Genomic DNA, 13,744 nt, shown 5'->3' with positions numbered 1-13,744 from the left:
GTTGTAATGTTGCACAATGAAAACATTTGGCTTTGTGTAACAAAAAGGCAGGCTTGATCCACCAGCTCGACTTGTTGACAATTTTTGGGCAATTTGGAGCAATTTTTAGGCATGTTGCCAAGGCAACCCTAAAGAATCCAAAAGGGAACCTTTTTGAAAAAGGCTGACATAAGGACACTAGCAATAAAACCTGCAGCCTCATGGAGTGGGTTGGGTTATATGGGGCGACCCTAGCAAATGTTTTTGGTAGTATCCAATCACCGGAAGGTTGTAGCATATAATCCAGTCCTGTGTAGTATGATTAAGATATACATTTTGAATAACTGAATACAGAATTTTATAGATGTGTGTAGTTATAAAGGAGAAAATAAAATCTTGCTATAAACAACGCAACACAATCTCATTCCACAACAATTCGATGTTTTATTTCATGATTACGTACAAATAAAATTCTAAAATAAAGAATATGGCAAGTGTATAAATTTACATACATATATATGTACAGCTATATATCCCCGATCCTGAAAATGATCTTATTTTTACATAAAACAATTCTTCCCTACACTCTGAAAAAATAGGTTTTTTTTATCTTCGAAAAAAGAAAAGGCTTTCAAACTGACTGCTTTGTACAAACCCTATCATCCGATTTTAACAGTCCCTTTAATAAAAACTACAATTGGACAAACATCATTAATTTTTTCATATATAAAAACATTCACAAAAACACAAAGGGCTGAGTTTCCTCTTCCACGAGAAAACCCAAATCTTATTGCATTATTTTAAAATAAGAGCTTACTGTTCTATGGTAATTACTGTGCTAATGGCGTATAGAATACCCTGTATATAAACTCTAACACCTTTCATATATATGTAAATAGATATATATTACTTCAAATATATATTATTATTTTTATATGTCTGATTTCAATTTATTTTTGCAGCCAAGTGGCTAGTGCGAATATAAGGTCACTGATTACCATCTCTTTTCTAAACCCGCTTAATTTGCTTTGTGGCTCCATCGTTCAGCAGGCCTGGAATTTTGTAAACTTTTTTTTTTCATTATGTAGCAAAAACACACAAGAGACCAAGAGACTATAAACTAGATCTTTTTATTTATGATATCTCTATAACCGATAAATGGAGGGCAGGGATGTCATTCTCCATTAACTCAAAGTTGTATTTTGTGAGCAAAACCGTCACTGCTGTAAAGTAGATCTTTATATCTGCAGCAGTGATGCCACACATATATAGAAAGAAGTGGTGTCGTGTCAATAAGATAACATTTATCATGCTGTAATTTCACTCCTGTAAAATACAGTACTAGTGATGACACTACTCTAAAATAGTATTGTACTTACCCTAAAATCCATTTCTTGGAGTCCATTGAGGGGCATATCTTGATGATAATTAGGGGTTCTTAATGCCAGGTGGCGGAGACAGGCTTCCCTAACATGTGATTGGCACTTGCAGTGATCACATGATTAAGAGCCTGTCCCGACCCCCGATTGGGTGGTCACAGTGCTGGGAGCACTGAGTGGGTGCACTCCCAGCACATAACAGAACCGCCTTTACACATATGGGAGCCTGGTGTTAAAGCTCATCGCCATACAGCCACATATGTGTACTGACGATGTTAAGAAACCTAGGGTTAGGCAGCGGTATAAACCTTACGTTGCTTAATTATCATGAAGCTGTGTCCCACAATGGATGATGGTGAAATATAGTTATATTTGTAAGGCAAGAGGGCCACTTCTCTAAAATGTAACATCTAGAAAAGCCATCCTCAACCAGGGTTCCTCCAGAAGTTACTTGGGGTTCCGTGAACTGTGGCTGATTGACCTTCTATTTTATGCTACCTTCATAGTTCCAGGGCCAAAGTCACTTGGCAGAGTCAGCAGCACTACCAATCTTTTTTGCAGTCTGTAAATGTGGCACTCTAACCACCACTGTAAGGGGGACATTCTTCCCAGTCACTCCCCCAATGTATGGCGCATTCTCCCAACTGATCACCAATGTAAGGAGCATTCTCTCCACTGATCACCAATGTAAGGAGCATTCTCTCCACTGATCACCAATGTAAGGAGCATTCCTCCTACTGATCACCAAAGTACGAAGCATTCTCCCAACTGATCACCAAAGTACGGTGCATTCTCTCAACTGATCACCAATGGAAGGAGCATTCTACCAACTGATCACCAACATAAAGAGCATTCTCTCCACTGATCACCAATTTAAGGAGCATTCTTCCTACTGATCACCAAAGTACAAAGCATTCTCCCAACTGATCACCAAAGTACGGTGCATTCTCCAAACTGATCACCAATGTAAGGAGCATTCTTTCCACTGATCACCAATGTAAGGAGCATTCTTCCTACTGATCACCAAAGTACAAAGCATTCTCCCAACTGATCACCAAAGTACGGTGCATTCTCCCAACTAATCACCAATGGAAGGAGCATTCTACCAACTGATCACCAACGTAAGGAGCATTCTCTCCACCGATCACCAATTTAAGGAGCATTCTTCCTACTGATCACCGAAGTATGAAGCATTCTCCCAACTGATCACCAAAGTACGGTGCATTCTCCCAACTGATCACCAATGGAAGGAGCATTCTACCAACTGATCACCAATTTAAGGAGCATTCTTCCAACTGATCACCAAAGTATGAAGCATTCTCCCAACTGATCACCAAAGTACGAAGCATTCTCCCAACTGATCACCAAAGTACGAAGCATTCTCCCAACTGATCACAAAAGTACGAAGCATTCTCCCAACTGATCAGCAATGTAAGGAGCATTCTCCCAACTGATCATCAATGTAAGGAGCATTCTTCCAACTGGTCACCAATGTATGGTGCATTCTCCCAACTGATCACCAATGTAAGGAGCATTCTTCCAACTGGTCACAAATGTATGGTGCCTTCTCCCAACTGACATTCTTCCCATGACCGCTAATGTAAGAAGCATTCCTCCCTTTGACTCCAAATACACCTCTGGGGTAAAAAGGTTGAGAAAGGCTGATCTAGAGCAGATTTTCTCAATCTTTTCAACACAGAGGAACCCTTGAAATAACTTTCTGGTTTTGGAGAACCCCTGATAAAAATGACTATATCTACACTTGATGGTCAGTGGGAAGAATGCTCCATACACTTATGGTCATTGGGAAGAATTACCCCCTTACAGATCGCTAAAAAGATAATTGGTGTCAGTGGGAACTTATCTGAGAGGCTAAAATTGGTCATTGCTCAAGGAACCCCAAGCAACCTTTGGAGGAACCCTAGGGTTCCACAGAATCCTGATTGAGAAACCCTGATCTAGAGAGTAGTGTTTTAATTAATTTAAATTATACCCAAACAACAGAGTTGTCGCTTAAAATATTATGAGGAAATATACTAAAACTGGAGAAGCTGTACATGGTAACCAATCAGCTTCTTCATTTAAGATTTGATATTTAACTTTATACAGTCATAAGGACCTGGCATTTTGTTATCTTGTCACCTTATTTTAAAATTGAATAAAAATATTTGCAAATATTTGAAATTTAAAACTAGAAGCTGATTGGTTGCCATGCACAGTTGTTCCATATTCTGGCTGTTCCAGTCTTAGTAAATTCCCCTTGATGTATAATGGGATATTTGTGCTAACATTTCTGTAAAATATATCTAAAGAGCAGTAATATCAATCCTGCTAAACAGCAACTTAAAACATATAGAGGGCCCCTGACATCCCCAAGGGGCTGTACATAATATCCATTATATGTTATGTAGAAGTTTTCAGAGACTATAGCCATACTACTGGAGATGGTCAGAGACTTGGACATGTTAATAGAGACCTCTGGAGACCACCGCCATTACAATCCCTTTACAAATTGATTCTCCCAGTTCTACTACTGGCTTTTGCGGCCCATGGACCACACAATAAATATCAAAGGGCTTCTGCATGTGGCCCTTGAGTCATAGGTTGGGCCCCAGGGCTGTAAAAGATATTTAGAGAGCAGTGAGAGTTACCTCTGTGAAAAAGAAAAATATGGAGAGTAGCACTATCAATTCTGTAAAATCTAACCAATTGTGAGAATAGTAAAAAAAATATATATATATATATATATATATATATATATATATATATATTTGGGTATGGGTATAACTGGACTATGGTCCTATGCACTGGTGGTGTTACTTTGAGAATGGGGGGGGCTCTGCGTACCAGAAACATTGGAGGTTTTGACACATGCTTCCGGTAAAATTGTAAAGTGCCAACCTTTTCTTACAATTTTAAGAATATTGGTACAAACTAAGATTAGGTAAAGAGGACCGGTCATGTTTAAGATGCTATTTGGCAATTAATTTAATCCAATTGCCCTAAATTACTTTTTTGAGAACTTTTTTTCCCAAAAGATGATTACATTGACGGTGAACTTGGTATCTGGCCCTACAGAGAACATTCAGGCTACTGTAGCACTTTAAGCAGTAAAAATTTCCAGGTGCAGATGCTTTATGGAGATGTTATAGGGAGCATTACCAGACCCCTCCAGTACCAGCTTAGCCCAAACTAATAGGAAGCTGTTGGGGACTAGCAGTCACCACCAAACGGGCTGCCCCTTAGGTGTGCTTTTAGTTTAGGCTGCACTAGCGTCCTGCTCCTGAAGGTGGTGGCATCAAACCCATCGGTGAGAAATTAAGCTGTGTCCTTTTAATGAACGATAGAGAAAAATAAGTGCATTGTACTTAAGTAGAGGCCAGATTATCTCCAAGTCACAAACGTGGTTTTAGTAGAGCTCTCATTTTGTTTGAAACTAGAAAATAACGGACATGACAGTTGGAAGCTGGGATATTACTAGAATTCATATGTTGGCATGGCTATATGGACCCCAGATCACCCTGACCCAGCAGTTATCTGTCTGCTGGAAAGTACTATGGCTTTTTATCGCACAGTGATCAAGTGGTTTTCAAAGGCAACAAAACGACAGCCATATTGCATATGGCTAAGAATACATACTGTACGTCAACCCTTCCGGTAACATGGTCTCAGAATGCTCATCTTGAACACAGCATACCACATCTTCTGAATTACATATCCCATCCACCCTCAGAGAATTTTATCATGTGGTCTTCAGCAGGATCACCTTCGGAGTTCCCAGTTCTACCCATCTCTGGAGCCAAAAGAGGCAACAACTGTAAAGTTAAAGGGTCAGTTCGCCCAAAAGCAAAACATTTTATTTATAGGTGTACTAAGCCAGCACTTGGCTTCTTATGTCTTGGACATTCCAACAAACGAATGCCCCATCATGCCATAGATCTCTCAACTCTGTATAGTCCACCTGGTAGATTTAGGTGTTCCCGCTCACCTTCGAGTTTTTTGACCCATCCTTTCACATCTTCCATAATATAAGTTTTTAAAAATCCATCTTAATATAAAACAAATGAAAAAAACATTGATCTGGTAGAATGAGAACTCCTCATAACAGACAAAGACCGTGTGTAGACCTGGGAAGTCAGAGGTCTCACTAATAAAGTTCACAAGAGATATAAAAAGCCGTCAAGTGGTTTAAAGTGGTTGTAAACCCTTCCATATACCCAGTGAAGTGACTGGCCATGGGTGACACACAGAGTTGGAACAAATCCTCCTACATAAGTTGTACCTCTTTATTTGCAGTCTTCTATTCTCTATATCCGTTCAAAGTGTCGACTTTATAAAGCTTGTCTGAGCTGTCAGAAAAAAAGGGGTGAAGAGTTGAAGTTGCACACTGCAGGGTCGGTGAGAGCTGATTGGAGGAAAGGGGCACACCCCCTTCACACAGCACACAGGAACAGAGCTGAGGCTGTCAATCAGCTGGAGATTCCTCCCGTCACCATTTTCCTCTTGGTGTCAGGAAAACTTGTCAGAAGTGACTCATACTGATAGCAGAGGAACGAAGCAGCAGACAGAAATTACACCTAGTGCTCTGGAGTGATACAAGTACACACTATATAGGGATTTGCTTTGTTCATATTTAATGTCTGAGGTTTACAACCACTTTAAGAATTTCATGGAAGGCTTAGCAGTGAGTACTAGATTCCTTGGTAAAGGTTGTTACATTTGTGTGGAGTGCATACATATTGTTTTGAATGGGCTGACCCTTTAAGCCCTTTGTCATTCCTAAGGTCTTGTTCACACGGGCATATCTAAGCATACATCTGTGCAAAAACCTGTCTTTGCACATGCTGGATGCAGTTGTTCTATGCATCCGTGAGTAGGTAGTCCTAGTAATGCCTATTGGGTCGTAGTGGCTACATGGACACAGCCGCTGGTCCCAATTGGACAGCCGTGTCCCCGCACCTGCACGGCTAAAAAGGCCTAAAATGCCAAGAGGGTCAAAAAGCTAGTGAATGGGCAGAAAGGGTTTAAGCTAAATTCCAGACAATTAAAGATCACTCTAACTTGCACACAGCAATGCTTGCTTATTATCTATGACTGTACTGTGAACATCACAAAATGTGTGTGTGTGCATGTGTATATGGGGGGACGGGGTAGGGAGCAGCATTCTATTGGTCAAAAGCTTTCAGTCTGGCTGATACAGTCTTTTCACTCAATGGAGGCACCAAGAGATCAACTCTAACAACTGCAGACAATTTAAATCAATTTAGGGCCAGTTTACACCAGAATGTGGTGCACCGCGGTCACAACGCACTGTACTTGCAATCTGCAGCGGGTAACTTACGACACACAAACGCAGGTGCAAACGCAGTGGGGTTGATTTTCTAAAAGCACATAGACTAAGCACTCTGGAAGTAAAGATACTCCAGAGCTTAGTAAATGAGCAGAAGCTCTGCTGACTTCCATCATCCAATCAGTTGCAAGCAAAAATGCTTTTTTTTTAAATTTCCCTGTACGTGATTGGGTATTCTTTGCAAAGTAAAGCTTTACCTCATTTACTATTTTTTTTTTTGTTTCATAAAACCTCATTTACTAAGCTCTGGAGCAACTGCACTTTGGAAACTGCACAGCCTATTTGCCTTTAGTAAATCAACCCCAGTGTGTCTGCCTGCACCAAGTCTCATGGTACAGTAGTATTATGCGATCCGGTTGCTTTTGTAAATTACTGCATGCACTATTTTTGGTGTGAAAAAATAGCCCATTCAAATGAAATAAAATCACACTGTACCCGGATCGCATGTGAATCTCCCAGGAACGCACAACGCGCTCCTGTGCGATTCATGGTGTGAACCAGCTCCTGCATATTACCTGTCAATGGGCACCAAACATTGGTGAACACCTTGTGCATTGACTGGCAATCTTGCTATAACGATGCCATTATTTGTCACCATTTTACAATGCAAGTTTGGCCGACTCCGTCTATTGTACTGTATCCACAAAACGAACGTGCCTCAACATCCAATAAAAGTGCTAAAGTGGTCTTGGCAGACCGATATCTCTGAGGACAAGTTCATGTCTGGTTGCTCCATAATATGAGCTTAGACTAGTTCAGAACGCAAAAGTTACACTTATGCCGCGTACACACGGTCGGATTTTCCGACAGGAAATGTTGGATGTGAGCTTGTTGGCTGGAAGTCCGACCATGTGTATGCTCCATCGAACATTCGTTGTCGGACTTTCCACCAACAAATGTTTGCTAGCAGGTTCTCAAATTTTCCGCCAACAAAACTTTGTTGTCGGAAAGTCCGATGTTGTGTACGGGGCATAAGTTTAGCTTCTAACAGACTTCACAGTAAGGGCTTAGTAAATACACCCGCTCTTACTTTCTAAGTGGTTTTAACATTCAATAATGGCTTGGCAAGTCACAGCTCTATACTGGTGTTAACAAACTCAAGTTGGCCTTGAAATCAGAGGGATTGTGTTCAGATTGCGAACCTTGCTTAACCGTACCCTCGTCAACATGGTGCTCAGACTACCCTGCTTTTCACTGAATATACAAGGTGCTCAGAAAGACTTAAAAGTGTTACTAAACCCAGGAGCCTGCATTCACTATATCTGGTCTCCCACATTACATAGAACATGAAAATGCCATTATTTTAGTGAAAATAAACTGCTACCTTTTCTCATAAGTATATAGAAGCCTTGTGACTTCTATCAGTGTCTGGTTAAAGCTTGTAGGAAGAGTTTTCATTCTACTCTGACTGTCCTATGAGGCTGCAGGAACCTTAACCCTCTGTCTGGACAGTGTTGATTGGCTCTGTGCTGATCACATGCACCCTCCCATGAAAAAAAAAAAAAAAAAAAAAAAACATCTCTAGCAATACGCACCAAACTTGGCACGTGCAGAGTGCCCCCAAGGCTCTGTTCTATTGGGAGATGGTTTGGGGACTGTGGAAGAAGGGGAGGATCAGAGAAGACAGGATCAAACAGCCTTTTTACACAATGCGGAGGATTAACCCCTTAGCTTCCACAGTGAGTATAACCAGCATGCTATACTGCATATACAGACTGATTTTACTGTTGTGGGTTTAGTAACACTTTAATAGCCTTATCATGACCCACCACTACAATGCCCCATGATTGATGCTAAAGGGTCTATTTTTCAATGTCTTCACCCAAGATTTACTAATTTTTGCATAAAATTCAATTAGGAAAAGAGTAAATCTTGGTTAAAAATTGGTTGAAAAAAATCTTGACAAAATATACCCCTAATGCCCCATACACACGATCGGAAATTCCGCCAGCAAAAGTCCGATGTGAGCTTTTGGTCGGAAATTCTAACTGTGTGTATGCTCCATCAGACTTTTGCTGGTGGAATTTCCGCCAGCAAAAAGTTGAGAGCAGCTTCTCTATTTTTCCGTAGGAAAAAGTTCCTATTGGAAATTCTGTTCATCTGTATGCAATTCTGCCACGTAAAGAAACATGCATGCTCAGAATCATCGCTTTGTATGGAACTTCCCTTTTCTAGTGCCGTCGTAGTGTTGTACATCACCACGTTCTTGACGGTCGAAGGTTCAGAGAACTTTTGTGTGACCGTGTCTATGCAAGCCAAGCTTGAGGTTTTTCCGACGAAAATTCCGATCGTGTGTACAGGGCATAAGAATGAGTTCCTAGGTGAACTGAACTCCATATTGTTTGGTGGTTGCAAACCATTAAACTTCATTTCTTAAAAAAAACACAACCATATGGTCTTGTCAGCCATATATAACTCTATATATACTTCTGAACATTCATAGGTAGTTTAACATTATTGCTTAAATAGGAGGGTAGGTAAAAAGAGGGTATTTGGGGGAGAAGGGATATTGCTTTTTTTTTTTCATTCTTTTCATTCTTTGGAAAGCGAATATTAAAACTAATAAAAAAAAAAACAATGAATGTCTTCAACACTCCCTTGTGTGCTATTTACAATTAATAAGTGCAAACTTATGTCGTGATTGATCAGGGTCGTACAGAACCCTGAAACGTACCCGCCAAGATCTTTTGTCAAAATCCAAAGTATTTAAAAAGGTTACCTTTTTTCCTTCTGAGGTCGAGGGTTATAGCAGACACAGCTGACCCCTACAACCCCTTGTCATTAAAATATGGAGATACTAATCTTTTTTTAAAAAAACATTTTGGCCAAGGATTGCCAAGAAAGTACTTTGAAACGGACTATTTCTAAAGGTCATCGGACCACCAAGCAAGAAACACAGAGTTTGGAGGGACCGATGCAATCATCGTGGCAAAACGCTCCACAGCCCTTGCACATGATCATGGCCTTCAGCCGACAGTAGCATTTGGAGGGGGACAACTCCATACCGTTATCATCTGTGTAAGCCTGGACAGAAATGGGCTGATCGGGACAACCGGAATTCCCGCTGTGACTGGATGGGATGGTTGTCACAGTCACGGAGAAAGAAACAATGTTGTCCGCGTTGGACGAAGTGAAATCTCCACCTGTGGGAAGAGAAGATCTGTGTAGACCATCTGGAGAAGTGGAGATGTTTATTGTACCTCCATAACTTGATCCAAGAAGACCTGCAGAATTTCCATTAGTCCTAGATGTTTGACCCGGCTCTGGATGATGATGCTGGAGTCCAACCGATGTTGTATGCATTCCAAACATGTCTGAGGTGTTCTGCTTTAACCGAACACCAAGAACATTGGCCATTTTGGCCAAATCTCTGGCTATGTTTGCACCACTGTAGGTGTTGTCTTTGGTGATGATCTGAACTTTCTCCTTCAAGTCTTCAGTTTGAAACTGTTCGACTTTTGTGTTTTTGTTACAGAGATTTTCTGATTTTAATGAGGAAACTTGGTTACCAGACTCCACTTTAACAGCTGAAGTTGCACATTCACTCATGCTTTCTTCAGACTCTATGCCCTCCTCACTGCTCTCTGTAACAGACTCTGTTTCATCATTCGCATTGCCTAGGCAATCAGAATAATTTAAAGAAGTTTCTGCCTCGCTGCTACCAAATTGTGTTCTTCTAAAGGGCTCTGGAGCTCTTCCATATGTTGAGAGGTTGAGTAAATAGTGACCAGACATGGCTGGTTTCGATGCCCGTCTCCCAGCGAAACCGAGCATGAACCTCTGGGAGTTATTCTCATTCTGAGAGGCACTGCCATTCATTTCAGGTGGACTGGATGCATTCACTGAGTTCTCTTGCCATACCTTCTTGACCAGAAACTGTAAAATTTGTTCCTGGTTTGCATTGCTGGCCACAGAACCTTGCACTGAAGTGTTAAATGGATTGCTTAGGTTCTTTCCCGAAAACAGTTCCAATATTCTTTGGCCAGATGGGTGTTGTCGATTATGGGATAAGAATCTCTCCAGCTGCTGGGCAGCTGTATGAGATGTTTTATCCATGTTTTCCTTCCTACAAGACTCCACCACTTGCACCGTGCTTGCACTGGCCGGTTGATCAGATGATGATAAGGGTAGAGTCTTCATTTCAACTTTTGTTAGCGGTCTTGGCAATATCTGGTCTAAAGGGACATTCTTTCCTTGGAGCAGTTGGGTTACAAGTGGGTTATTTGCAGGAATGCTGGAGCTTGACCTGGTTGACTGTCCACTACAAGTGGCTAACCGCTGAGATTTTGCACTGATGTCAGAGGACTGTCTAAGTAATGTTTTGTCATTCCCTTGAGCTGGTAAAGAGGTCCTCAACTTTGAAGAACAACGGTTTGCTGTAAATGAGACAGGGGAAGCTACTGAGGCTAACTGTGAATCTGAAGAAGATTTTGTGGCAGGTATTTTCAGATCTGACCCATCAGCCAACATTCCCTTTGTGCTTTCAGCTTTGATATGCTCGCAATGGTGGGCCAAGGTTCCCAATCCTGAACCCCCAGGAACTATCATATTTTTATCTACTGTTACAGAGAATGGGTTTTGATTTTTGATGGTGGTGGCAATGTCACGCTCTGAGGTCGGGAAGAATCTTGTGCTTCCAAAGGAAGTAGTAGTTGAGATTCTGGGTTGTATACAGGGTTTTTGCAGTAGCTGTGCTCTTGTTGCACCGTAAGCCGATGCCTGCCCCGTAACCTTGACTTGGCCTTGGTTTTGACTAGCTGGTTGAGGGGCTGAAGTTCTCCTTTCACTTCTCCCGCTTCCAGTACTTCCCAAGTCCAGTATTCTCTTCCTGCTCTCATCGATGTCACCTCCTGGCACTGCTCCTCCCCCAGGGCCTGGTCCAGGGACGGAACCTCCATGGGCAGCTGCGGCTGCTGCTCTCTTTGCTCGGGCCAGCTGGGCTTTAGCCTTGATGTCGGCCAGAGTACGGGCCCCTGTTCTGCCTGGACTGTTGCCGGTGGCTGGATACGGCGCCCTGTGAGAGACCTGGCTGGCAAGTAATGGCTTTTGAGTGATCCATGCCATGGGAATCTAAAGGAGAGATAAAAATGTATACAAATAAATTATTTACAGCATTAACATACAGTACATCCACATCTAATGTAATAACCGTTCACTAAAGCTACAAAATCATGCCACACTTATTGTAAACATCAAAAAATGCATCAAATTAATACATCAATGTGGGAGATATAATTCAATGTATAAACTGCCAATGAATAAAATGAAATACACATATAAAGAGTCTATGCACCAGTGAATAAATCCTTAACAAAGTTCTGTGTCTTTAAATTATCTTCATGTGTGAAAAACACCCAGTGCTTGCTTTTGCGATTATGCATGCGTGGTGACATCATGACTTCTAATTCCACCCTATATGTTTCGTCACAAATTGTGGGCTCCAGATGACGTCACTTGCGTCATTTTTGTAATTGTGACGATCGCGCATGTGACGTCCCCACACATACGTGATCATGAAAGGAATTCTGGGTAAACCATACTTGTTTGTAAATGCTTTTAACCTTTTTAATAATTGCTGCATTAAGGATTTTACAAAAGCTTTCTGACAATCACCGGCTCTCTACAGACTGAAGACCGAGAGCTGAGTGATGTTTGATCAATCAGTTCTCAGTCTTAATATCAGGGGGGAGAGATGCAGCTGCATCCATCTAGGCGAGTATGAATGTTTTTGTTTTTTTTTCGCAAACCCACACTTCCATTTTAAATCAGTTTGATTTCAGTTATGAATACTAATTGCTAGAGGAGTAAATTTTCAGAGCTACTTTTTTTTTTTTTTAAAGTGCGTATTCTAGCCTAAAGTGTCTATGCCAAAAAAAAAAAAAGGACGCATTCTAGCCTAAAGTGTCTATGCCAAAAAAAAAAAAAGGGCGCATTCTAGCCTAAAGTGTCTATGCCCAAAAAAAAAAAGGGCGCATTCTAGCCTAAAGTGTCTATGCCAAAAAAAAAAAGGGCGCATTCTAGCCTAAAGTGTCTATGCCAAAAAAAAAGGGCACATTCTAGCCTAAAGTGTCTATGCCAAAAAAAAGGGCGCATTCTAGCCTAAAGTGTCTATGCCAAAAAAAAAGGCGCATTCTAGGCTAAAGTGTTTATGCCAAAAAAAAGAAAAAAGGGCACATTCTAGCCTAAAGTGTCTATGCCAAAAAAAAAAAAATAAAAAAAAAACTTCATCCTGGTGAATTAAAGTGGAACTATGGGCACAACTGAAAATGCCTATGATGCAGTCTGTCACTAGCATAAATAGTCCCCCCATACTATATTGTTTTATTATCTGTTGATCCTGCCAAAGATCTGTTTCCACTTTATTTACAGCAACCCTGTTGCGTTTTTTTTTTTTGCCAAAGCAAGTGTTACCTGAATAAGAAGGCAGCAAATTCCCCTTTCCTGGTGTCCATACTGCTAAACACTGATCCGATTACTAGAACTGACCCCCCCCCCCCAAGTTCACTGGGAAACAGACACTTTTCTGAGGGGGGGGGTATTCTTCCTCTTACCTCACGTTACTTCAAGACAGAGTGGTGATGTGAGATCAGAGGGAGAATCCTGATCATGCAACCACTGTGACAGCCAATCACAATTGTAACATAATCGCTAATTCTTTCCACCCCCCCCCCATGTTTTCCGAACTCCCTAAATGGTTGCCTGAGGAAAGGGTTCAATAAATCTTTTGGGATCAGTAAACTTTAAAGGTGTGACAACACTATTTGTTCTGCCTTGTAATCTGGCAGCATCGCTCTGGAAAGGCTAGTCTTAAAGTAGAACTATGGACAAAACAGTTTTTTTGTTTCCATTTTGAATAGAGTATAACTTCTGTCAAGTTTTTTTTTTGCCATTTGTGTCGCTTTGGGGAGATTTTCCTTCTCTTCATGTCCCATAGCCAGAACAGGAAGTGAGAGGAAATCCCTCCAAAGTGGGGTATCGTCAGGGTCACCAGAACTAGTGTCCCTATTGGAAGATCAAACGTGGGATGTTCTTTTCT

General features: G+C 41.2%; 1 protein-coding gene across 2 annotated transcripts in view; it reads right to left on the bottom strand.

The window, feature by feature from the left end:
* Window positions 1–403: 403 nt before the first annotated feature.
* Window positions 404–13,744, bottom strand: part of ASXL2 (ASXL transcriptional regulator 2) — a 151,162-nt gene continuing 137,821 nt past the window's right edge. For both annotated transcript variants that reach the window (XM_073624982.1, XM_073624985.1), the window contains one exon: window positions 404–11,778. In XM_073624982.1, the coding sequence (XP_073481083.1) occupies window positions 9,580–11,778 (2,199 nt within the window). In that variant the 3' untranslated portion in view covers window positions 404–9,579. The remainder of the gene's footprint in view (window positions 11,779–13,744) is intronic.

This window comes from Aquarana catesbeiana, linkage group LG04 (genome assembly GCF_042186555.1).
Source record: "Aquarana catesbeiana isolate 2022-GZ linkage group LG04, ASM4218655v1, whole genome shotgun sequence".
NCBI classification, from domain to species: Eukaryota; Metazoa; Chordata; class Amphibia; order Anura; family Ranidae; genus Aquarana; species Aquarana catesbeiana.
The sequence above is the reverse complement of the archived record's forward strand: the minus strand, read 5'-3'. Positions and strand labels throughout refer to the sequence as shown.